At 38.1% G+C, this 27,404-nt stretch overlaps 1 protein-coding gene across 4 annotated transcripts in view; it reads left to right on the forward strand.

The window, feature by feature from the left end:
• Vgll3 (vestigial like family member 3) overlaps window positions 1-13,762 on the forward strand; it is a 44,315-nt gene extending 30,553 nt beyond the window's left edge. For all 4 annotated transcript variants that reach the window (XM_006981628.4, XM_042259480.2, XM_016000177.3 and 1 more), the window contains exon 4: window positions 8,033-13,762. In XM_006981628.4, the coding sequence (XP_006981690.1) occupies window positions 8,033-8,076 (44 nt within the window). In that variant the 3' untranslated portion in view covers window positions 8,077-13,762. The remainder of the gene's footprint in view (window positions 1-8,032) is intronic.
• Window positions 13,763-27,404: the final 13,642 nt, after the last annotated feature.

Raw genomic sequence — 27,404 nt, forward strand, 5'->3', positions numbered from 1 at the left:
CACAGCAGGAATTTATACACATTCAGGGCATCTTACGGTCGAGTCTCTTCTAATACATTTTGCTTCAATGGAGAGATTGATGACTTAAGCCAAATTCATATTAAAATATGCTGGTATTTAAGCAGTTTTGAAGTCATTTTTAAATTTGGAATCTTTTAATAATTCATATTCCCAGATATAAGTGTTCTCTTTTGGGGGAGTGGGGGCCTCAGGCAATGGTCTCAGATTAGCTCTTTCTCTGGTTGGATGATCTATTTTCTGAATCGTAAAGCTGTCATGGCATAACCTAGAAATCTCTTTAAAGATGCATATTTGGCTGCATGTGCATGTGTTATCCAACAGATGTCTGGATAGTTAGAATCTCTTGAGAGCATTATAATGTGTGGTTTTAGTTACAATAAGTGATCCAAACTTTTCCCTCTCTTTGGTCTTGCTTTTCTCAGTTCTGAGAGAAAGTCTGTAGCTTGTAGAGAATTTACAAAAGAATATATTTCATTTCTTTCTTTCTTCCTTTGTTAATTTTTATCCCTATGTTTAAGATGTCTTCTTATCTGCATTTGAAATGAGTTTCCTGAATGGGTAAGCAGTGTCTACATTCCCTATCATGCCCATGATCCTATCACCCAGGAGGTGCTCAGTCACACTGACATTCAGACTTAGAACTCAGTATATGCCCATTATGATAATTAAAAAAAAAAAGAGAGAAAGAGACTACCAGTCACTGTGTATAGTTTACAACAGCCACAGGTTCAGTTTTGTAGTGATTGTCTCATATTTGTAAAGCTGTAAGTACCTGCCAGATGTCCATCCAGGTGGACATGGAACAGATGCCAAAGGCAAAGCCTGGAGACCCCCCGTGCAGCAGGGTCTGTGGTTTTGGAGCAAGGAAGGCTCTGAGAGTGGAGGCTGACGACTGTGGCTTGTTGTCTGGGCCTGGGAAAACAAGAGCAATTGGAAACACCTGGCAGTAAATGGCTTTGTCACCCACAGGATTCGCCTCAGGTGTCCAGGTGCGGCCCTTCCTACCACAACGTAGTGAATTATTGTCTAAAAGCAACTTTGAGTTTGGTGGGGTTTACATTTCTACTCTTCTTTTGAATCTAAACTTAAAGACATTTTGACAAGTTCAGGCAGTTTTCACCTCATTGTCCCTGACAGTACTGTTTCTGTGGAGATTTTTAAGCAGATTGTAAATGTGCCTCCAGAAAATGTCTCTATAAGTAGAAAGGTCTCCTTTCACTAGTAAGTCCTTTACGTCCATAGTGAGCTATCATTCACTGGTCACGTGCAAGAGTTGTAATAGTGAGTTGATAAATGTTATTGAAATGTCATATGGAATGAATTTAACTTTATATCTGGTTCAAGAATGCATCTTTTATGTATTAAGTATGGAGTTAAATCATCAAGTAGACAAAAATACTTATAACATATGAGAAAAAGTACTCTTATCTAATGCTCAAAAAGCACATAATAATCAAGGAGAACTTTAATCTTTGAAAAGCACAAAATTTGATTAAAGATAAAATGGTGAGAAAGTCATAATCACATGGTATACAGTGAAATAATGTATACAATTAGACTTGCTAAATCATAATAATAATTATAAAAATAAATTAAATATTTAAAAAGTGAGTGTTATAATCATCTTGAGCACATTTGGACACCACAATTAAATATGCAATTATAAGTGTCTATATATGTGGTTTCAGCAGTAATACAAGTAAGTTTTCAAAAAGAAGTTTGTAACTCCTAAAGAACTCATGCCGATAGCAAATATATTCATGCTTATGTATTTGTTTATGTAAATGCATGTGCATATGTGTATGTATGTCCATTTGCACACAAATGTTATATATCTGCAGAGGATTGTCTCACTGAAGAATAATTGCTAGGAAGCCTCCCAAAGGAATAAAGTAAAGGTACATATGCAGTTTCCCAAAGATAATGCTGCTGTGATCTGCTCTGCAGTATAAAGACTGGTGATTACTCACAGATCTAAACATACCTTAAAGATATTGAGCACAATGGTGGAATAAACTATTACTGAGACCTTTTACTCTCTAAATACTATTGATCATAGTTTTAAAAATAAGAATTCTGAGATGCGCTGAGATTTAAGTGATTTGTTTAAGAAGTTATAAAAGACATATGGTGATTATACTTCATCTGTTTTGATATCCACCTAAAATCACATTATAGTTCCCCAGATGGGTAGCTCTTGCTTGTATTCTCCATCCCTCCTCAAAGTTAATAGTAAGGTGCTATGTTCACATGGATCTTATTTAGGAAGCTTTAACTTACATTTAACCTGATTACCCCAGCCTCAGGCAAGCAGATGCAGTTGTATTATCATTTGCAGTGCTAATTTTATAAAGTCATAGAAATGCATATGACTGTCTCTTGAATGTCTCTGTGGTCATCTGTCATTCTGTCAAGTGGGTGAAAGTTGGGTACTTGGCACAGCACCCAACACAGTGTTGTATGTATTTAAGTTTGTAATATGTACTATTTACTTTTAGCATACCAGAGTTAGGTGTTTATTTTAGTTTTGAATACAGGAATAAGTTGCCAGCTTGTTAATCTAATAGCAAGTGTCATTATTGTGTAAATGACTTGCATGTAACCCCTTAACGTCGTGAGATAAACAGTTTATACTTACTAATTACTTTGTTTCCTTTTAAGGTCATAATGTTTCACCCCCACTCTTGTGTTTTATATCTAATTTCTCTCCTTATTTCAATAGTATGTTTTCCATTGTATAGTTACTTCTTTTATCTCTAGCAAAAACAACAACAAAAAATTGGAAACATTTGTTTTTTTATTTAAAGAGGTGTGGTTGATGGCATTTTCAAATGATCATGCTTCCTTGGACGTGGAACACGTTCATCTAGTCAGATATGACTGGCAACCAGAGAGTTCCCCAAACCCAGCTCTGCAGCATTGTGGAATGCTCACTTCAGTTTATTATTTATGACATCTTCCTAATAGCAGAAAAATGATATCTTCTTTTGTCCAGCTCTTCTTTTAAATATTTTGTTAATTCTTTGATACTTTCATACATTGTATTTTGATCATATTCATTTCCCTCTTCCAACTCCTTCAAGGTCCATACCTCATTTAGTACCCACCCAACTTTGTGTTCTCATTTTTAAAAATCCTATCAAGTCCTATTTTACCTTTACACTCCTCAGAATATGGGCATCCTCTGGAGTGTGTTAGACCTACCAAGGGACACACCATTAAAGAAAGCTAACTCTTCATGCTGCTATCAATTGCCAGTAGCTCCTCAGCTAGGGGTGGAACTTTGTGCCCACCTCCAACCTCCATGCTGGATAGTCTAGCTATTCTTTAATTAATCTAGTGATTTGCCATTGCTCCCACTTTGAAACAAAAAGCCTGTTTACAGTTGAAACTTTTCAAGTTATTCTTTCATCCTCTCCATGGGATTTAGCTCTTAGTTCTAGACAGTTATGCAAACACCTAATTAGTAGTTTGCAATCTGCCTTTTGGTGTTGCCCTTTGATTCCTGTTCTGCCCCTGATTTCAAATCTTTCCCTCCTCCCCCCTGTTCTTTATGCATTCTCTACTGTTGCAGTTGTGATCCCTCCAAGATGCTCATCCACAGTTGCCCATGCCACCTTTTCCACTGTGGGGTGCAGACGTTCCTGTAAACTTAATAGAATCCTCACTGAGCCAATTCCTGTGTCCCCCATGGGAGTTTTTGGGAGCTTCAGTATATTTTCACAAAATTCTTTGGAGTTGAAAGAAGTTAGGGAGGGTGAAGACTTTAGACTTCTCATGTTTACCTACAGATAGTTGCTATTCTGATTCTTATGTCCACAGCCTTTGCCAAACACCAACCAACCTGTGAAACTGTTGCCTCTTGAAATTTAGAGTACGACTTTTCCCCCCAGGGGTGGGAAAGTTGGTCCCAGTAACATCCTTGTAAGATTCAGTCAATGCTGTGATCTGGATGTTGGTGTCCTCTCCAAAGTTTGTGTTGAAATCCTGACTTCTACGTTGTTGGCATTAAGTGAGGCCTTTGGAGGATGAGATAAGTGACAGGGGCAGAGTCCTCAGGACTGGGATCCATTCTCTTCTGAAGGGCTTGAGAAAACACACACACACACACACACACACACACACACACACACACACACACACACACACTTCCCCTTTAGGATACAGTGAGAAGGAACCACTATGAACCAGGAAGCAAGCTTTCATCCAACACAGAGTCTTCTGGTGTCTTGATCTTAGATCTGAGCCTCTAGAATGCTGTTGGAGCAACCTCTGCTGTCAATCACTTCCCGGTTTGCAGCATTTGTTTCAGGACCCTGAGCAGACAGACTTCCAGACTCACAGACGTTGAAATGAAAGCAAACTGTGATCCTCTACCGTGACCATTTTTTCTCTCCCGTCCTAATTACTCCAAGTTTGTTTGCTTGGGTATGGATATTTTCTTCTCTTCTGTGGTGATCAGGTGGTGTTGGTGTTGGAACTGAAATGAGGAAATGTGTTTCGGAGCTTTTAGTTTCTTTCAGGCTCTTTTCCTAAGTACATCTCCCATTCAGTCTCCAAAGTCAATAATGTGATATTTTGTTTCCTTGTTTACTTCTGATTTATAATAAACAAGCAAAAGGCCATGAATCAAACGTCCTTTATTTTGAAAAAGTTCACACTAGGGAAGTGGATGGGTCTGGAGCAATTACATTACAAATAAACACAGAAGAGTCCATTAGTTGATGTGACATAGCCTATTATACCAATGTAATGGTCTAAAGCAAAACCGACTATAATGTAATTCTTTATTATGTTTGAGAAACAAACATCAAGTTAATGTAGTTGTTAAAAAGAGATTCATCCTAGTCTTGATATCAGTTCAGAAAAATTGGGGTATATGTATATTTAAAAAGTTGAAAGGGGATTATAAAAATCGCTTAGCATTTTGTGTTCTTATTTTGCGAGACGCTATTTACTTAGGAGTTAGGTTGAGTGTGGGTACTGTCATACTGCCAATACTTACAACCAACACCGTTCATATAAGGTGCACATATATGCTGTCATTAAGACCATCGTCTCTGACATCAGAATGCCTCTTTACTAACCTGTCTCTGCCATCGCTTCCCCTGATTTCTACACTCTTGTTGAGTAAGATGCATATCAAAGCATGACTGAGTCATTTCATGTAAAATGCCTAGCACAGAGCTTGGCATATCCAAATCCTAAGAATGTTAGCTAGCTTTGTCCTCATGCTTTTCATTCTCCTTTCTACAAAAATAGCCTATGGACTGAAGAATGAAACCAAAATGGAATTGATAACACAAGGAAAGATTTCTGATAGCCAGTGGAAGTTTCAGAATGTGTTAGGACCTAATTTTCTATCGATTTGATTGGAATTGGACAAGCAAAGGGAGTCCAAATAGGAGCAAAGATTGTAGCTCGCAAGAAGTTTTGGAAAATGGTGGTACATATGTAGACCACATAAGGATCATAATTAACAACTTTGTCTCCTTTCATTTTGTTGAGTAAAAACTAAGTGACTGGTTCTTAAGCATCCTGAATCACCTCCTGCAATTGTCTTTACTAGAAAAATGGCAGTCCTGCATTTATGATGTAATCAATGCATTAGTAAGGTCTTTTCTCACTGTTCTTTTTAAAATTATATTTATTTTGAAATTTACAGAAAATGATGCCTGGAAATTAAAGCAAAGATTTTATTTATGTCTTTCCATCAAGAAGAAGCTAAACTTTCAGGATCCAATAGCTGTTTAATGCCTGTGAGGTTATAGATGAATTGGCAGATGGACTGGTTTTTTTAAACTATACTCTGGAGTGACATAGAGACATGGAATCAAACATGGAAGAGATACATTTATAATGAGAGAATGATTTCTGCTATTCTGGCTGAAAATTTGGGGTCCATCTTAAGTAATTCCATACTTAGCTATGACAAAATGCTCACATGATCTGAAGGAGTCATATATCTTTGCACATCAAACTAGGAATTGCCTTGATTTTAAAAGGAAAAAAAGTCAAACCATTTGATGATTACAATTGTATTCATGACTTGCAGTGCTGACATTCTATAGATTGATGCAGTCTTCAGCTGGAAATACTGTGTCATCTCAAAGATGAGAAGTACTAATAATGAAAAAAATATTCATGTAGTCAACAAATTGTCAGTAAAGGTGGCTTAGATTATACAAGTCACCCCACAGAGACTATGTCAGGTTGCAAATTATTCTGCCCACAGTTACTTGAAAATGAGTAAAGCAAATGAGTGTCGTGATACATTCCTGATCCTTTATTTTTCTTCCTTTCCCCTTACCATCTTTTTTATCCTCCTCTTCCCCTTTTTGGAAACTGGAGTAGACATGCTGCCCTAGGTGAAATGCCAGTAATCTTAGAAAATAATAGACCATTCTTTTGAAACCTATGTTGCCTTTAGTCCATACTCTAGTGCTTTCTTCTGGGTAGACTGGTCCTTGCAATTCTGATGTGCTTCCTGTGTTCCTTCTATTTATTCTCTGTCATATTATGTTGTTGTCTTAATATCTGCATCCAATGACAGTGTTTGTAATATCATTATTTGATAAAAAAAATCCTTGATATTTGGAAGGACAAGAAATACTGTTATAGTAACAATCAAAATGTAAAACTATCCTTTTTTTTTTAGATTTCTAATATTCAACAAAAACTGATACCACTTTTAAATAAAGGGTCAGGAAAAAAAGCCTAATATCCTGGCACCCATATAACAATTGTCATATCTTCCTACCCACACTTGGAGGCCTCACTTTACATTTTGATATTTGGTTCTGAATGACTGAAGAATTCATCAAGAGTGTTTACCCTTCCAAATTATATGCCTCTGATATAAAAGTAAAGAAAACTGAAAGCTGTGGTAGACATGATAACTGACTGTGGTAACTGTTTCAATATATATATGTACGTAAAAATATTTTAATATGTGCATTCAATATCTATGTGTGTGTTTATCAGTAACATCTCAAAAAAAAGCAAGGAGTACCTACAAAAACTGAAACTTGACTTCAGGTGGGTTTGAGGGACAATTCTTCTGCAAACTGCCTGTATCAGAAATGAGTTAAATGACTGTAGTAGACCCAAGTCAGAATCACATTTTCTTTTTTTTTTTTTTTTTTTTTTTTTTTTTTTTTGGTTTTTCGAGACAGGGTTTCTCTGTGTAGCTTTGCGCCTTTCCTGGGACTCACTTGGTAGTCCAGGCTGGCCTCGAACTCACAGAGATCCGCCTGGCTCTGCCTCCCGAGTGCTGGGATTAAAGGCGTGCGCCACCAACGCCCGGCTCAGAATCACATTTTCTATGTACCCTCTTTAATCAACTTTCTATTTTACCTTTCAGTTGTACGTTAGATGTGTTTACACATCCGTTTTATACTTAATTTAATCTCATTTGATTGCAATGTCCCTCAGGCTTTCCTGAGCCCACTTTGAATTCATGATGAGAAAGATGTTAAAAGAAGGAATTTAATAAATATAATATCGGTCTGTACTAGTCACAATATGGCCTACTAGCTTATCAATAGTACTAAACTCTGTGTTTAATCATATTTAACCACTTGCTGTGATTTTAATGATGCTCCTCTGAATGAAATACATTTTAAAACAACTGAATATATTAGTCCACAAGTCTAATTGCTGGAAGTTTTAATTGAAGCATTGTTCAAATGTTCAAGTTGTTTATGACTGTTTTCTTTTACACTATCATCTTCTAAAGTTAAGGTACAATTTCCAATTTTAATGCACTCCTAATCCAAGAAAATAAAAAATAAAACATAGCAAAAAATTTCTATTTTATTAAAGCATTGTTCTAGTACAGCATTCTTTTCACATTCTGTGCTCCTTTTTAGAGACCAGGTTATCCTTTGGTCATTTCTCATGATTGCCAGGGTTTCACTTTCTGTACTCAGTGTATTGCAGGTCATGAGCATTTATGACTGCTACATGTGTATGCTTGTTCTTCATCATTTTCCATTCTCATCATTTTTAGGTCTTCAGCATCAGGACAAGAACAAAGAATCAGCTTGGTACTGAAGCATGGTATTAGCAGACCCTATTGCAGCCTGAATCCCAGGTCCCATTGGGAAAAGATGCCATGGGGATTTCCTATCCAGCAATGGGACACAGGAAACATGGATGGAGAAGAGGACATATGAGGCCATTGTCTTTCGATTTGAACCTTTTCTGGAGAAAACAGAGTGGGTCCTAGTCATTGAGGAGAAGCGTTTCGTCTGTTTTCCCTCATCTGAGCCTTTGTCAGCTGAGCGACGTCTCATTTTACTCACCTTTTACCAGTACATTGGGTAGTTTTTGTTTGTTTCTTCTTTTTTCTTTTGGAACCAGCCGCCTTGTCAAAAGATGAGCCACCAAAAGAAAATGCTCATTCTTTCAGGAAAACCATTTTGTAGCTCTCTCTTCATCTATTTTTTTGTAGAAATACAGAAACTTTGGTTGAGCATGGAGGGGATATTTTGGAGGGATGTAATTTTTTTTTTTAAAATATTGTAACAGTTGTTGAGTTCTGTTTAAAGAACTTGCTCTCAGAAAAGCACTGGCCAAAACTTGTTGAAGCACAGATCTTCAAAGTGTCGGCAGTGTTCTGGGTCTGTGCTTCCGAGGGTACCTCAAGGGTTTCAGCCTGTAACAGGGGCACTGCCATAGACAAACCAGTGCAGCGATGCATTTATATTGAATCTCAGTGAAGATTTAATTCCATGCTATCTCCCTTAGTTTGCAGACACATATGTGCAGCTTGAAAAGGCACTTTCTTTGGAAGGGCCACAAATGATAGGGTATTTTATTACTTTGATGTCTCCCAAAGAGTTCTAGGAGGTTGGCTAACAAGAAAGTTTAGGTTAATGAACTCAAACTTTACAGTCCATCCCATCTTAATAATTTAGAAGAGAGCTTATGCATAGCTCAACACAGGAAAGACAATGCATTTAGCCATGATACCTGTGGATACCAGTAACTGATTTTTTCTAATTTCTAACCACTCATTTGTGGCAGTTTTGGAAGTCATACTTTGAATGAATTCATTTCCTGGAATGAATTCAAATGAGCCATAATAGGAGAGGACGTAGACACGTGACAGAGTGCTGACTGTCCCTCACCATTGTGACCTGATAAGTCATGGATTCTGTATGTAATGTTATAATTGGAGGATTTGGCAATATTTTAATTTTCTTCTAAGTGTAATTAGTTTCTTAAAAATTACAGAGAAGTAAAAGGGGCAATAGATTTAAGTTTATACTTTAATTACAGAAACTGGATTAGAAATGGGAAGCTTGAGAAGTGAGCCTCGCATGGCACACAGATAAAAAGAAAGTGATGTTGGGATTAACCTTAAGAGATTAGGCCAAGGTTGGGATTATGAAGGGAGTGCTGACTACCAAATCAAAGACACAGTCTGTTCTTCCTCTCAGTTGCTCCCAGCCCTCGTTGACATTGGAAGTGATTGTAGTGCTGATGCTCTCATTTGATAATGTTTTACAAATTTCCCCATCTCTCTCAACCCACACGAAACAGAATGCTGAGAAACGTGCTACTTTCTGGTTTTAATTGTGTACGTCATGGGTGTGAATACTTTACACATTAACGACCAAACAAGCGGTTCAGCAGAATTCTCACAGCTCATTTCCTGATATTTTCCTTGGCTGTATCGGGGACATTAGCTTCTCCTCCAGCTGCATTTGCATTATAAACCCATGTCCTTGCTTGTCTCCATAGACTCCATCATTTCTTCATCTTGATTTTCCTTAACACAGTCTTCATATTTTTCCCAATATAGTCTAGACTCATGGCACCTTCCACTCGCTGGTATATAAACTTCAATTTCCAGACAGTGGCCTCATTAAATTCTGTGCTTTTTTATCTGGACTTTGATAACAAAAAATGTTTTATTTGTTATCTGCACAAATATGTGGACCACAGAGTTGAATGAATCTGTCAAATTCATTTTGGCTTGAGTTCTCCTAAGTTTTGAGAACCAAGTTCTCAGCAACTCCCGGGGGTGGGGGGTGGGGGGGGTGGCGGGGTGGGAGAATCACTGGCTGTTACTGGTCTTGCCTTCGAACATACTGACTTATACTGCATTCTCTTAGAACAGTGCCACAGTGAGAACTCAAAGAGCTTCTTCTGTTGGCTATTCCAAGTTGAGATGAGGCTGAGAGAGCCAACTCTCTGCTTCTTTCTTTTCCATCAAATTAGATTGAAAGAGAAAACAGGTAATTTAGTGATTTTGCTCTTATCGCCTCATAACTACAGGCAAAACATTTGGCATGAGGCCTAAGGAAAGTGAAAAATCTGACTTCTATTGCACGCAACATAGACATATGCTCTTCCTTAGAGAACAAGCATGGGTATCAGTGGTACACTGTCATCAAAGGAATACATCAAAATCTAGTAAAAGGAGAGGTAACCTGTCTATTGTCCAGCATCACTCAATGTTTTGACATTACTGTAACAAGCAGAAATAATAAAGGGAGCTAAAACATAGCATAATGAATAATCTGAATTCACGTGCATGTAAAGTGCTATTACACTCTGGATCTGGATTTCTCACTTCAGAGTATGACTGCTATATTGCAGGGTGGGTACCACCTGCCACACTCACTTTATTAGATCCACCACCTGCCTCACTCACTTCATTAGATCCACTCTTCCTCTGCCTGTTTTACAGTGTCAATTTCTTTCAGTCTGTCTGAAAACCTATAAACTTGACACTGGAAAACTTTATAATTCTATATGTAATCTATTATTCCACCAATGAACTATCTACTATCAGAGTCCACACAGGATATTTGATCTTTCCTTGTGAATTTGTAAAGAGCTTCTAACATTTAGAGTCTAAACATTTTTATAAATCAAGAAAGTTAGCTAACTTTTTAAATTTTTCTCTTAGCCACTTCTTTTTAAAAATTGCATTATCCTAACTCCCCAAAATAGTTATATTGCCCCCAAAATATTGAAGAATACATTTCTTGATTTTGGAGGATTAAAAGAATGTTCTAGAGGATGCCTATATGAGCTTGTCATTTATTTTACAAATAGTGTTTGTCCATTTCTAAGCTTGCAGAATATGAGAAAGGAAGTAGCTTTAAGCTCACTATGTGACTGACGGTGGTAGCTGTAATTTCAAGTGACAGAGACTGCATTTTTATAAATTGAATTCTGTCCCTTATAAAAAGCAGCCCATGTGAAGTAGTGTTTGCTGAACTAGCCAGTGGGAGTGGCAGTAGTGATGGACAAGGCAGGGACACATGTTTTGACTGATAGGAGAGGAGGGGAACAGGAGGGTTAGTGTAAGCTTGGTTCTTCATTGAATGCTGACTTAGCCATGGTTTATTGTGTGATTTGGAACTTCATTTATTTACCTCATGATAAAAATGGGATAATCCTACCTAATAAGAAAGACTGTGAAAGTTTGAAAACATACAGATGTACCTGACTTACAGTATAGATGTTCAAATAACTCACAGCCTCCACAAATGACCATCAGTTCAACAAGTTGCTTATTAAATTGAACTCATAAATATCCTTTTTTCTTCATGTTGCATAGTCATTCTTCAGCAGCCAAATAAACCAGTGACTGCTTTTCTGTAAGGAGTCATTGCAAAGAGAATGCATCTCTCTCATCTTATGGGGGGAAAAGTATTAACTTCTTAATTGACTCTGAGTTTTTAATATGGTGTTTCTGAAGGAAAGTTAATTCAACATTTAGTGGTATGTAGGCTGAGTCTGAGTCATATTCATTCACAACTCTATACATTGCTGTCTCTGAAGTTAGGAGGACAGTGTCATCAAGCCACCTAACTTTGTATTTGACAGATATACATTGTGTTTCCGTGGCACCGGACTAAGAATGTTCCTTTTCAGTTCCCCCTCCCCCTTGTTTTGACTTGCCTGGGAGGAAAAGTTGCACAATATGGTGGAAAAAATCGCTTGCATGGAAAGGGAGGGGGAAGCACCCCCTTTACGATCTCAGTCAGCGGATTTACTCTATTTGAGAAAAAAAAAAAAAGAAACAACTTTATTGGAAGCAGATGTTGACACTGTGTCGGTTATTGAAGATGGAAAGAGTTCACTCAGTCGCTGCAGTTACAAAGGGGTATTGATGGCAGGCAGGGTTCCTGTGATGGATCTCCTTCCCAGCTGTGGCAGGACAGCAGAAGCTACATGGAACCCAAACTGAAGTCAGCCTGGGATATCAATGTGTAAGAGACACCGAGGACTAAGCTTGTTTGGTGTCTTTTTTTTTTTTAACCCTCTCCTGCAGAGTGCATAATGGACATCTTTCAGATAATGTTAAGGCAAGAGGGACAAGTGAAAACCAAATCTCTTTTAAAAAAAAAATCTCCAGTTTGAGTAATCCTTTAAATCCACCATCCCAACGTGAAACCTTTGATGAAAATGATTTCAGAAAGAATAGGCTAACACTTGTGTCACAAACTAGCTGAAACTCATATATAAACTATAAAAGAAGGATGGCTTTGGTGTTTGGGGGATGAATGGAGCCAGCCAGGCAAGCTCAGTTTCGAGAGCTTCACAATGCTAATTGCCATGGTCACGTAGTCATGGCAGTAGGTCACAGGTCAGACTTGTAGAATATTGCATAGCATTTTTACTCTTAGTGCTTTCTGGGAATTTTTAAACTATAAAATTAGTCATTATAGTTAAATGTCTTAACTTTTAAATTTCTGTTATGAGCTTTTATTTGCTTGAAACATTTTGTGATGTGAAGTGATTAATCAAGGAAATATTCTTGAAGTTTTGACCAGTTTATATTGATCCAATGACATTTTCTACATCTGCCTTTTAAACCACAAGGAATTCTAATAGATTTAAATGTAATTTACCAATTCTGTTGTGTTGTGTAAGTCAACAGGGACACCTGCTCTTCTAGAAAGGGCCACACCAGCCCCAACAAGTTTCTTTTTGAATGATTTCTGACTACTAAATTTTAGCCTAAGATTAGTTCCTTTAGAATATAAAATTCTTAATGAAGTTTTCTTCCTTTTTACCTAAGATGTGAACTTTTCTCTTTATACAATAGAGGTAGATTTTGTTTTGTTTTGTTTTGTTCTGTGCTGTGGCTAGAGCCAAAGGTAATGATTTTTACACTCTTGGTTTCATGTGTAGGAGATGTATACTTGTGGACATCCTATCTGATTTACAAACACTATTCCATATAGGTATTTTTCAAGATGTATGATGCAGGGAAACCTTCATGTGAGTTCTTTGTTTCATTTTAAAATGCATATATTTAAAGGGAAACATGGATTCCTTTTGTTTTCATTGTGTACAGCTAGGTAAGGTGAAATGCTTTTGTAAAGAGAAAGATACACAATATGATAAACTTTATATTTATCACTCAATAAGGTAAACTGAAAACTAATAATAGGATTCATATCTTGCAACATTGACATACAGTGAGATTCCAGGTTTGTTAGTTCTGTGAGAAATCACCACACCTTGATTTCACATTTCCAGAAAGGGAAGTCGAGTAATCTCTACTATGCTGTCATTGTTAACTAATGAAAAATGTATATCTCTTAAATCTTGACTTTATTATTGTAAAATCATGTGATTTTTTTATTGTTATACTTCAAAAGCAGGACTCCTGTCTGTGTCACTCATATAAAATCATGGAAACCTTTGTAAGAGAAAACAGATGTCATTTTCTGTAATTTGCTCAATAAATAATTTAATGTGACTTTAATGATTGGGTCTGCACTTCTAGTAACTAAACCTGCTTCCTCTGTGTTTAAAATACTTGTAGATATCATTTGAAAATCACATCTTCGATTTTATAAACTATGAGGTTAATTTCCAGAGCCCTGACATTTATTTGTTACAGTTTGGAGTGGATTATGAAACAGATGTTTATAATGGAAGAGCAAGTGAAATGGATTAATGACATAACAGCAGGAGTCTTGAGAAGTTTTTCAGTATGATGCTTCTAAGGTATTTGTTTGACCCTTTGGGAAACATGTCCTTACAATTTTGTTTCCACATTTGTCAGCATAGAATTTTCTATAAGCAATATCAAAAGACAAATCAACAACAAACAAGGGAACTTTTGTGCAATTGACTGATGTGAAAGAAACGGCCCTGGAGAAGATGTTTCTAAGAGTTTCTATTATGAAGGAATAATACTCACTACGGAGACTCTCTTTTTTTCTTATTCATTGTTCTTTAATATGGAAATGTGAATTTGGAAAGCAGTCTTAAATCAGAATATCCTCCAGCAATGCAGGTGAAATAACTTGGCACAGCTGCCATTACAGTCTGATGTAGACTAGGGGTAGTATAAGAGGGATTTATGACTGCTCTAAAAATTTACTACAAATATAATGACTTAAGACAACACAAACAGATTATTTTACAGTTCTGCACCTGTTGGGCATCTTGCACAGGATTTGTCATGGTGGGCTACAAGCACAGGCTGCAGCTTGTTCACATGCTCCTAGAGAACATCTGTGTCCTTTCTGATTTCAGTTTCCACAGTCCTTCAGCACCGGTCCCTTCATCCTTATTCAAAACCAGCCCCCCTCACCCAGTCTCCCATTCTCTTCCACCTCCTCCTTGCATAAGTAAGGCCCCTTTGTGGTTACAAATTAGCTCTACTTGTAGAATTTAGACTAGTGTGTGTTATTTCACAGCCCTCATCTGCAAGATCCCTATTTCTGTATGAGATACGTGTTTTCAAATTTGGGGGAAAGAATGTAAACACATCTTATTCTACCACAATTATTTATCGCCTTTAGTGGTTTTCTTAAAGTCAGTTTATGACCAGGGAAGACTTACAACTTCATCAGAAATTAACAGATAATTATCTTTGCTTAGGTGTTTGTATGAGTCTTCCCTTTAGATAACTGGGCATCAAGGACATTTCTGATGTTTCTTCAAATGTCTCATGAAGTGTTTGGGACTTTTTGTGGAGCTGGAGAATCCAACAGGTCACAACCAGAACTCAAAGGAGTGGACAACAGTCTTGGATTGAGTGTAGTTTCTTACTGAAGTGTTTTCTCTGAGGACAACCAACAACCATTTAGGCCTTTTCCTTGGGGTTGGGGCTTATGCCCATCCTGTGATGTGTCAATTCTCCAAGCATCTATTTGACTAACTAGTGGAAGATAACCACATTGATGTGGTGAAGTCTTAACACTTCTGTCCAGATTGAATCATTCCATCTGCTATCAGTTAAGCAGAGGAAAACTATTATAGAAAAGCATGCATGGTTTGATAGATTTAAAAAGCAAAGTAGGAATCCATACTGTGGAATGCTGCTGATCAATAAATGAGCTGCAAGCCTGTTGGAATCAACAGGCAAACACAAGAGCTCCACTTTCCATACCAAGTTTGGCTGTGGCTGAATGAAGAACACCAGCATTGATCCTTGCCTTGCACTTGTACAAGCCACTATTTACAGAGAACCAAATATAGCAACAGAGGATTTAGTATGTTGCCAAAAAACACAAAATCTGTTCTCTCTTAAGCATGATACTCTAGCCTTTTCTTGTGGATCTTGCTAAAAGGAAAATACCCAATCTCTTCTGTTGAAAGTTCCCTAGCCTTTTTTGAATGAGTTATGTGTTTATGTGTGGTTTTGTGGTGTTTTAAGTTTCCAAAAGAAATCAGTTACATGAGAAATCTATGTAGTGCTGGGTTTTCTTACAAAAACCAAAGCACTTTTAGTGATAGATGTGTTAATGAATTTGACTGTAGTAATTATTGTTCAATGTGTGTGTATCAAATTATCCTGTATACACTGAATATATACAATTTTTGTTTTGCCAATTAGATCTTAGTAAAGTTGGGTAAAAGTATTTATAAGTCAGAGATCAAAGATAATAGCAATTAAGAAAATTCAATTTTGACAGTGTAGGACTAACCAAGGATTACTGAATGATGTTAATTTGCATTTTGTTTTGTACAGTATTTTTAACTTGAAAAAAGAATTTAGCTTCAACTAATGTTTTTTTCTCCATTTCTTTGATCTTAGGTTCTGTCATTTTATTTCTAAGCATGAGACGAAAAATAAGATTAATCCAGATCTCTTTACAATGTGGTTAATGACAGTGACGCTCTTGATTATGCACAAACGTGTGCATGTGTGTACGTGTGTGTGTGTGTGTGTGTGTGTGTGTGTGTGTGTGTGTGTGTGATTTTGAAAACAGCTTTGTAAACTTCACTAAGCAAATAACTTTCTACAATGACAGATTTACCAGACAGCTCTGTGGGGGATTTTAAACAAACATAGGCCTGTGTGGAAACACTTGGTGTATGTAAATATGCAAAATATGTTGAGTAGTGCAGCGGTGTTCAACAGCTGCAGGGTATACTCCCTCATCCTTGAAAAGAATATTTTGGTGGTAATGGCATTCATTTTCCCATCTCGGCCTCGCCCTTCCCCCATGAATCTTCTGATGGCACAAATCTAACACCCTCTCCCACTTACACGCTAATTCCAAGAGGATCGTTTCCCTGGATTCCCACCGGAAACGATGGGTGGTGCCTTGAAGAAATGTTTTTGAGTTGAGCGATGTTGTGAAGGCTGCACTTCGGAGAACTTGCTTGGACTTGCTTTGACACCAGCCTCACACAGAACCCAGACACTCCGCAGGCCAGATTCCTTTAAGGCTTGTCACGGCAAGGGGTGGGTGAGAAAGTCCTGTTGTGAGTGGCCTTCCGGCAGAGAGGGTCCAATCTTTCGCTCACAAAATACCCGCTTTAAGTGTGTCACCACCACCTTCTGTAACATTAGACACTAAACTGTTTATGAAAGTAAACATGTGCCTGTCTCCTGAGAACCTGAAGTGGAAGGGGGGACCTCAGAGGAGCTGTAAAATGTGAGTCTGTTATTAAAGCATTTTGTTGAAAAACTGTAGAGAAAGGGTTAAGAATATGAAGAGGGACAACCTAGACCCTAGAAATAGGGTCCATGGCAACATGTTGCTATCACAACACTATATTTCCTCAGTTTATATATCATTGAAAATCGACAGAAAGAAGTCTAAATTGTTTTGGGAAAACTAAAATTACTGACAAATACAAAGAGAAGAGAACTAAAAAGTAAAATAAAACAACCCCAAATTTCTCTGTAAACAATGAGTACCACCTGAACTTAAGAAATCTTCACAAATGGCACTATGAAGATTGACATTGATTTTTAGCAAGGTAAAATGGGGTTTTGAATTTAGGAAGTGTTATTTATTTAGAAGCTGTCTATTCTTGGTTAGTTTCCTTAGCTATTAATGTGGCCATCCGGAGAAAATAAAAACCAGCCTGTGATTCAGTTATCTCCAGGTACATGCTGTCTTCTCTCTTTCTCAAACTGAACTTATTCATTGTGGAAATCTTCAGTTAAGTCATTGCCAAGGGCACTCAAGGGCAAGGGACCAAGCCGGGACTCAACCTAGGTGTAATCAAACCTCAAGAGCACCACACTGCTTTCCCTGGTTTTTTCTTCTGTCTCATCTGCTTGTCTTTGCTGTAGAGACACTGAAAACTCTCATGGCAAGTTAGGATACATTAATAGAAGGGCCTAAACATAGCCCGGGACAGGATGCTTTGGGACACTCAGAGAGGGCAATCTGACTTTTGTGAGCCACTTAGATTTCTAAAAGACTTTGGGATTGTAGAACATTATTTCCAGTTTGGGGATGCAGAACCGTTCCTTCAACATTTTGGTTTGAAAGATTTGAGTTGTTTTCTTATAGGACCAACCTCAAATATTATTAAATAGCAATGGGTTAGAAGAAGTGCAACATTATATTTTTGTTGAAATTTTGTTTTTTATCTGAAATTGTCAATCCCTGATGTCTTTAATTGATGAATAAGATCTTGTCAATTAAAACAAAATGTGGGGCTAGAGAGATGGCTTAACAGTTAGAAGCATTTGTTGCTCTGCAGAGGAGGGGTATGCTCCTTGACACAGTATGGTGGCTTACAACCCTAACTGTAGTTCCAGAGGATCCCACATCCACTTCCAGCTTCCCCTGGTACCAGGCAAGCATGTGGTATACCTACATATACGCAGACAAATCCCTCATACACAAAGTTAAATCTTTTAAAAATGCATTTTTAATTCTGATTTTCATACTAAAGAAAGTACTTTTGAAGGACTCTTCTTTTCTCACACTCTGACTTCGCCCTAGAGTAAGATGATACAGTGGAGATTAGCATGACCCCTGTGCAAGAAGGACACACTAGTACCTGAAGTGTTGTCTGTAGGAATGAGAGAGGGACAGAGCAGGACACCCCAAATGTTCTTCAGGCCTTGGTGAACTTGGGCAGAGTTGGGACCTCCCCCCCAATGTGTGTCAATTCCCATTTCAGTTGTGTTAATGTGTGGCTTTGCATCTTTATCTTTCCTATCTGCTGTGGTACATTCAGCTGGAAATTTGCATATGATAACATAATTACATTGTGAATAAAATCTTTAAATGTTTCACTTGCAAGGAAGGAAAGAGAAGGGACAGCTAAAACGTTTTGAAAGGAATTGAGGGAGGCCTGGGTTATCTTCTGGGTGGAACAGTCCTGTCTTTGTTTCTTATGGAAAACACACTGTAAGGTGTTGGTAACTGTGTGACCATGAGCAAGAACAATTATAATGTGCTTCAAGTAACAATAACTTTTGATATTGAAGTAGTCCAGAAAGAATAAGCTCTAGATTGTATGAAAAAAAAAGTTCCTGATTTAGTTGTGTTGCTAATGACCCATGCACTCCTGGAAAAAATGACCAAATGTCCTTGTTGTGTTTCCTCGTCTATTAAATTGGGAAAGTAAAACTAGGCAATCTAGGCTTCTTCCCCTTGAGAGTTCAATGATCACATGTCTCTTTTCTTTTGATATACAACCAAAGCCTATTTAGACAACAGAATTAATTTTTCCCGGGGCTAGAATGGTTTGGAAAGAGTAGTCTAATTGGAAAACAATATTTAACAACAACTTTAGATGCTAATGGGAGTCCAGGCTACAACAGTTCAGTAATGACAATGTGCAGAATGAAACAAAGAAAAATTCCAAAGAATCTCAGCAACAAATGCCATTGGTATTTATGTAATCTGAAAAGGGAAAAAACTGAGAAGTAAGAGAGACATGACTCCCTTAGGGATTTGACATTCTGGAATTTGTATTTTTAACACAGTTTATCCTGCAAGGAGCCAATATGCGAACCTGTGTGTAATTTAGAAGTTTTTTTTTCCTTTTCTCATCCCATGTGTCCCACATGCTGGTTTGAATTACTCAGGATGGAAAATAGAATAAAAAACATTTACAGCATTCTTATTACTAATTATGTACAGCACAGTAGACAGTTTCAGATACGTCACTAAAGACACATCAGGGTATCCAGACTCATCTCCCACTCACTTAGCTTTCCCTCATTTGAGAGAGTCAAATGCTTGTGATTTTTCCAGCTTAATTTTCATGATCTATATTGACATTGGCTTCCATAGTTCCTGGTGGTAAACTAAGTTGGACAAATTTTAATTTTTCTGTATTTGCTAACTGCTTAACTTCTTCAAATCTCATCTCTTCATGGCCATTAGGAAGATAACTTTATTGCAATAACCCAAAAATATTTAACACTTATTTAGGTTGCCATATTATATCCTGGATAAAAGTTAGTAGTTATGACCACTGTACCCTACAGGAATCCTTAATCAATTTGATCTGGCTGCTCCCTGTATTTGAATCTCAATCGCATTCCCATTTATCAATAAATTCACCAATTATTCATATTTGACTTCACTTTTTATGAGTTGAGGTCCATTTCCTCTTAAGTCCTTGTCAACCATCCTATTCTATCCTTAACCTGTTTCATTCTTCTAATGTGTTTGTCATATACATATAAGCCATGCAGCTTGATGTTCTCTTTGCTGAGCAAGGGAGGTGACCCAGTGTGGCCAAAGAATTCCAATCTGAAGTAGAGGAAGGAACAATTTCTGTTGTTGGATCAATCACTCAGCTTTGTAGAACACAACCACATGTCCTGTTCTTTGCAAACTTGGGGTCTATTTGGTCGGGGAGGATCTTTATCCAATTCTGAAAAGATGCAGGCAGTATCAGATGTACATAAACTCTTAGCACTGGTAGGAAAATAGAGGCTAATACCAGGAGATGGGGGACCAATGGTAGTACTTTTTTTCCTGCCTTGCTTTGAATAACATATGTGGTAGGAGCTGGTCTTGGTCCCACAGCTCAACACCCATACTCTCCACCTCTGCCTGGTACCCAGGAAACTGCTTCTTGGTTTTGCTCCTCGTGTAGTAGGATTGTTCTCAGATCACTATTCTCTGGTTGGCTTTACTATCTTCTTAGATTTCCTGTCAGGATTTCTCTGATTCACATTACTGTTTTAGTGTAGCTGGGCAGACTGTGGTGGTGCACGCCTTTAATCCGACATGGAGATGTTGAGGCAAGCAGATCTCCATGAGTTCCAGGACTGCCAGGGCAACACAGAGAAACCCTGCCCTGAAAACCAAAATGAAAGTAAATAAATAATAATGAAACTCAGAGTGTATTTGTTAATAAGGTTCTAATGTACAGACCATTTTTGTCCATAAGGCATTGTCCCAGAAGACAAAGTCTCAAGAAAGGATTTGGAGCCTGAAGTTGTTTACCTGTCACATCATGAGAGTAAGAATGCCTGCTTACAGGAAGAAAGAGGGAGTACAAGTAATCCACGGCACACAGCAGCAATGCAGCTACCTTGGTTATCAAGGCTTAAGAAAGCTCAATATTCTGCTGTACTCTGTTGATACAACAGTGACAAGGATTATAAGTTTGCTAGAGTTGGGAAAAGCTTTGGAAAAGGGACTCATAGACTTCAAAGATGAAAAAAAGTCAAATCAAGGCTTTTCACTCTCAGTTCAAATCACAGATAATGTATCAATGGAGTTCATTACAGTGTTAAGTGGTCCTTTAAAATGTACTATAGATGTGGGGTGTGTGTAGTCAAAGGTCAGCTCAAGCCTAAAGTCTTATGGTACAGTTTGGAGAATTTTGAAGAAAATTGTTCAGATATCTTTGCTAAATTTCTTCTGTTAATGTCAGAAGACTAGTGGGAGAACAATGATTCATTTAGACATAGAAAGGAACACTTGAGGGTGGGCAATGATTCATTGCAATGAACACTTGAAAGTAAGGATGTATGAACTAAAGGGTATATTGTGTGACTCACTGTGTCACACTACAGCTTCCACGATGAGATATTTCATTTCTTTTAAATTTTATTTTGTTGTCTTGGTTGGAAGAGGTTGCAAGGACAGAGAGTGAAGGTGAAGGGGTTGGGGGAGACAAGTGGGATTGAGATGCAGATATGAAATCCACAAAGAATAAAGAAGTTAAATTAGGAAAAAAAATAGTTGAGCAATGCTGAACTTTTTATAAGGAACTGAATCCTAAAACTAATTCTCAAAATTTATCTTCCAATGTAAAGATTCCCTTTTCCTTATGGTCTGTATCTTCCACATCTACTTCTAAACCACATTTTCTTACCTATAAAGGCCTAAAACTCAAGTCACATTCCTGCAACATCACAGGAGATAACTAGTTACCTTGGGATAAGACAGCATATATCCCACAAGGATTGCAGGAACCACATATAGTGGAACTTAGAGATCCCTATACACATGGATCTTAAGTAATTTAGACTAAGTTTTTAGAATATAAATGGAATATAAGGACTATATTTAGTCTACAAAGTTTAGACTACAAATGGAATATAAAGTTAGGCTGGGATTTTCTGTTGGCAGCAGTATTGAATTTACTAAGTGGATCAGCTGGAAATGGCCCTAACAGCTTGCTTGGTTAACTGACCAGAGCATTGGTTCCAAGAGCTGTGGTTAATGAGGTTAAGATGCTAGAGTTTCCCTCTAATTATTTAGAAGAAGAAATACAACAGACTTAGAAATTTGGCAATGTTAGGAAAACAATATTACATTTAACTTGCTTACTTTCCCTCTCAAAATGTGGCATAGCAGTTGTAGAAAACACTCCCATTCATGGGGCATTGATAAATGCTCTAAGCGGAAACTAACAGCCACGTTGTATGATATTTCATTTGTGTTCTGACAAATAAAGCTTGCTGGGAGACTAGATAGCGGAGCTAGCCACTAGTTAACCATAGAGGCCAGGCCATGGTGACACACACCTTTAATCCCAACACATGGGAGGAGGAAGCAGGAACATTAGGAGTTCAAGGCCTGGGCTACATGAGATTGATTCAGTCTGAAAGAGAAACAGAGCCAGGCAGTAATGGTGCACACCTTTGATCCCATCACATACGTGGGAGGCTCTTATCTTCTATCTGAGCACTAGGAAGGTGGAGAGAGGAATATAAAGTGGATGGAGACAGGATCTCTGCAATTCAGTCTGAGGATTTGTAAAGACAGGATCACCCCCATTTTGATCTGAGATTTCATAGAGGTAAGAAGGTTCTAGGTGCCCAGCTGTTCTGCTTCTCTGATCTTTCTGCTTTCTCCTTCCAAGTGCTAGGATTAAAGGTGTGTGGCACCATGGCCTGGCCTCTATGGTTAACTAGTGGCTAGCACCACCCTCGGATCTCCAGGCAAACTTTATTTTTCAGAACACAAACAAAATATCATATGACACAGCCTTCTAAAGAAATTGTTACTTACTAGAAGTCTGGAGATGGTGGTGAGAACTGCCGTCTTCAGGTACCTTATGCAGTTTTAACATTAATTTGGGGGCTAAGAGTGACAGAGGTCAGTTAAAAGATAAGAATGGCTCAATTACTGTGACTGGAAGCAAACAACATTGTCATGCAGTCTATTTTAACCTAGAGAGATCTGGGCCACTGATAGTTAATGACTGAGTTTTGACATTACTTAACCTGTAGGTTTGAAACCTCATGTAATATCTCTCACCCAATTCCCATAGCCAAGTTAGACCATCCCTCAGATTTCTTTGACTGAAGTGGACACTCAGTGCTATTGAAGAAGGTCCTGCAACATTTTCCTGTGTCCTGATTGTAACTGTCTCTCCAAGCATACCCTTGAAGGAGCTACCACCATTTAGCTTCTGATTCTACACGAGAGAAATGGGAGTGTCCGGGCACTGGCTCACTGTTGACATTGTTCTCTGCGGACATGAAACACTGTTACAATACACCAAGACTTTTGGAAGATGGCTGATTGGTGCCCAATGTGTTGGCAAGGGTTTCCACCTAAAACCTGAGTAAAAAGATTCTAAAACGGAGCTAAAAACGGTTCCTAGTTGTCTCTTTCAAGTTAGTGACAGCCTACATGTTTGAGCTACTATGGCGGGTTCCTGGCGTGCCTGCTCGACCTACAATATGTTGGGAATGAGGCCTCTACAAGTGACACATTAAGCTGTGTGGTGGATTTAGCCTTTGCTAGTACAAAACAAAAACAAAAACAAACAAACAAACAAACAAAAAAAGAGGTTTCTGGGCTACACGCTGCTTGGATAAAATCATAGACCCACGATAGCTCCCAGAGCTGGTGATAAACGTACCACCGCCATGTTGGGAAGCTGAGGTGGGAGGAGACAACAGCCATAGCGCCCTTTCAGTCTCATAAATGCTACAGTTTAAAGCAATAGATTCACAATAAGACAGATTCAGATGTAATAGTTTACAATGTATGTAAAATATAAGTAGGCTTAAAAGAGACAAAAAAGGTGATATATACAGTTATATAAACAAATACATAGTTTTGAAAAATAAAGTCTTTAAAAAACAATAAAATTAATATAAAAAATAAGCCACATAAAGATAAATATTACACAGAAAATCTGGATTGTGTTGTCTTTGAGATTTTTAACAACAAAAAAACATTTGATCATAAAAGATGTTGCGTTAAACCAATACATATATTTTAAAAATACCTTGACTTCAAAATTTGGATGTAAAGATGTGTTGCTTTAGAAAGAAGATTCTGCTTTTGTTCCCACAGAAAGCCAGAGGCTATGGATTTGTTCCAGATAAAGATACATGGGCTGGAGAGATGGCTCAGAGGTTGAGAGCACTGGCTGTTCTTCCAGAGGTCCTGAGTTCAATTCCCAGCAACCACATGGTGGCTCACAACCATCTGTAATGAGATCTGGTGCCCTCTTCCTGCAGGCATATGTGCAGACAGAACACTATATACATAATAATTAAATAAATCTTTAAAAAAAAAAAGATACATCAGGTTTGACCAGCCAAGACCCCCTAAAAGGTCTCCGATGACACCATGGCCCAGATGATCCAACATCCAAAATAGTTTAAAGACAACTGGCTCAGACAATACAGCCTCATGGACTATTCCATAATCCTAAAATTTTCTTTGTGTCCCCATAAGATACAGCGCCCCCTCCAACAAAAGTAGTAAGAGAAGCTACGCCCAAATTCCCAAATTATATGTAATTTTACTTTGTTAAGGTTAAAACCTTCCTTTTTTTTTAAAAAAAAAAAAGGTGGGGGGGAGTGTTGTGGGATGTTCTGTATGGCAAATATGTTGCTCTGATTGGTCAATAAATAAAACACCTATTGGCCAGTGGCTAGGCAGAAAGTATAGGCGGGACTAACAGAGAAGACAAAAAAAAAAAACAAAAAAACAAGAAGACAGAAGGAGTCACTGCCAGCCACCTCCAAGACAAGTAACATGTGAAGATGTCAGTAAGCCACCAGCCACGTGGCAAGGTATAGATTTATAGAAATGGACTAATTTAAGATATAAGAACAGTTAGCAAGAAGCCTGCCACAGCCATACAGTTTGTAAGCAATATAAGTCTTTATGCTTAATTGGTTGGGTCCAAGTGGCTGTGGGACTGGAGGGTGACAAAGATTTGTCCTGACTGTGGGCAAGGCAGGAAAACTCTAGCTACAGCTGATGAATGCAATTCTTTGTCAACCCCCCACCCCTCAAAGTGTGTCCATGGGTTCCGTGGAGGCAAACTTGTCATTTTTCTGTGTCAGAATCCTCATCTTCATCTTCATGTTAGGGCTAAGTGTTAGCTCCTGGACAGGCCATTCTCTGTTAAGTAATAAATCAAAAACAGAACCACAGCTTAGTCAACTCTGTGCATGGAAGGTTTTCTCTCTAGGCATTAAATGATAGAGAAATTCAGAGCTCCTCCACAAATGCCCTACAAAAAAGAAAGAAGACATAGAGAATGACTGTGGGTTGTTTTCAACTTTTACAGTTATTGCAACCTGAACTCCAGGTCCAGATATGTCCCCTGAGCAAAATAAACCAAGGCAGTCTTTGGCACTGAGTACAAAGCTGTTTGTTAGGAAAAAATGATTCACTCTGCACTGTAATCATTTGAAAGGATGACCCAAGAGCTCATTTTCCATCTTTATATACATTAGAGTGCTGTGGGTTGAAGGATGTTCTAAAGGTATGGGTATACCTTAGAGCCCTTTCAACTTTCTTGTGCTGTGTGATGCTAGAGTTCGCAGGGTCTTCATCCAGGCACTCTGTAGCACTCTCCCCCATTCTTGAACATTCATACTGATTAAATCTGGTGAATTGGATGGGACAAGAACAGGCAACATTGCTTAATTCCTAAGTGCATGCAAAGTGGGAAGTAAACCCTATCAAAGTTCAAGGTCCTACCGTATAAGTGGACTTTCTAAAGATAAGTAGGAATAAGATAAAAACCAGTTGCTATGTATTGTACATGGAGCTTCTGAGAGCAGAACCAACATTTGGTGCAGAAAATTCGCTTTTACAGAACCTGGGTAGATGTTTCAGAATTGGCTTTCTATGTGCATTTTACCTCGTCCAGAACTGCCACATACGCAACAGTATAGCATCTTATGCTCACCCCATTTAGTTTCACATTGTCTTAGCTGAGAACCCCAGAAAAGTGACAATGAGTCCATATCAATATTCTAAGTGATTTGGCAGGTAGTGGAATGGCTGAAGATTCTATATTGAGGCCACTTAGGAGACCACAAGTTCCAAACTTGGAGTTGACACCGACAGTATGCAAAAGTTGCTTTAAAACAGTGAATGGTATGTAGCTTCATTATTATTTTCTTTCTTTTAAAACGTATTTTGTGTGTGGGAGTGATGTGGGTGTGTGCCTGTGTGTATGCTTGATTGTGTGTGTGTGTGTGTGTGTGTGTGTGTGTGTGTGTGTGTGTGTGTGTGTGTGTCACAGTACATGTTTGGTCGTCAGAGGATAACCTTAGGAGTCAGCTTGTCTTTACATATTTGAGGCAGGGTCTTTCTGTTTTTTTTTTTTTTTTTTTTTTTTTTTGCCACTGGCACATTTAGCTTCTGGGAGATTTTCCTTACTGCTTCCCATCTCTCCAGGAATTCCGGGATTACAAATATATACCATATATCTACCTTTTACATGGGTTTAGGGGGCCTGAACTCAGGTCATCAGGCTTTCTTGGCAAGCACATTTATGCAGTGTGTCATTTCTTCTACATCACCTAGTCAGAAGACTGTAATCCCAGAATTAAACCAGGAAAAGAGGAGCATTGTGTGCAGATGCCACTAAATTTCTTGTTGAAAGCTAACTACTGTTCCTAGGTACAAATACTGGATTCTTCTAACATGAGAGTTGGCAAAGTGTGTAAAGTGTAAGCATGAAGACCTGCATTTTAATGTAGGGAACCGATCAAAGACCATAAATGTGTAATTGCAGTGCTGAGAGATCCCGGGAAACAGGTAGGTCCCAAGGAAATACTGATAAGACAATCTAACCTATAAGGTGGGCTTGAGGTTCAGTGACAAATTTTGTCTCAAAAAGAGTAGATAGACAGCCTCCAGAAGAATACTTATAGGCAAATATGCTCCCCACATGTATATGATTTTATACACTACTTGCATGCATGTATTCACACACACACACACACACACACACACACACACACACACACACACACACGGGTGGGGGGAGACAGAGATCAGAGACAAAGACAGAGAGAGAGATACAGACAGACAGGTACAGAAATAGTAAGAGAGTTTTAAAAATGCAAGTTAGATTCATATATAGTTTTAGAGTTAATTGAGTCATTATCAGAACTCTTCCTTATGCACACCTTTAATGCAAGCACTGGGGGAGACCGAGGCCAGCAGATCTCTGTAAATTCAAGGCCAGCCTGTTTAAAGAGCTAGTTCCAGGACAGCCATGGTTACATAAAGAAACTCAAAAAGAGAGAGAGAGACTGAGAGAGAGAGAGAGAGAGAGAGAGAGAGAGAGAGAGAGAGAGAGAGAGAGAGAAAGGGAGAGAAAGTGAACTCTTTCATATATTAATGAGTTAAAAGATATAGGAAGAGTGTTTTTGTTTTAAAAGGAAGGTTTTTATGAATTGCTAGATGATACTGTCTACCACATAAGAAGGTCTACACCTGTTGCTGGGAAGA

This window comes from Peromyscus maniculatus, chromosome 12 (genome assembly GCF_049852395.1).
Source record: "Peromyscus maniculatus bairdii isolate BWxNUB_F1_BW_parent chromosome 12, HU_Pman_BW_mat_3.1, whole genome shotgun sequence".
Classification (NCBI taxonomy): Eukaryota; Metazoa; Chordata; class Mammalia; order Rodentia; family Cricetidae; genus Peromyscus; species Peromyscus maniculatus.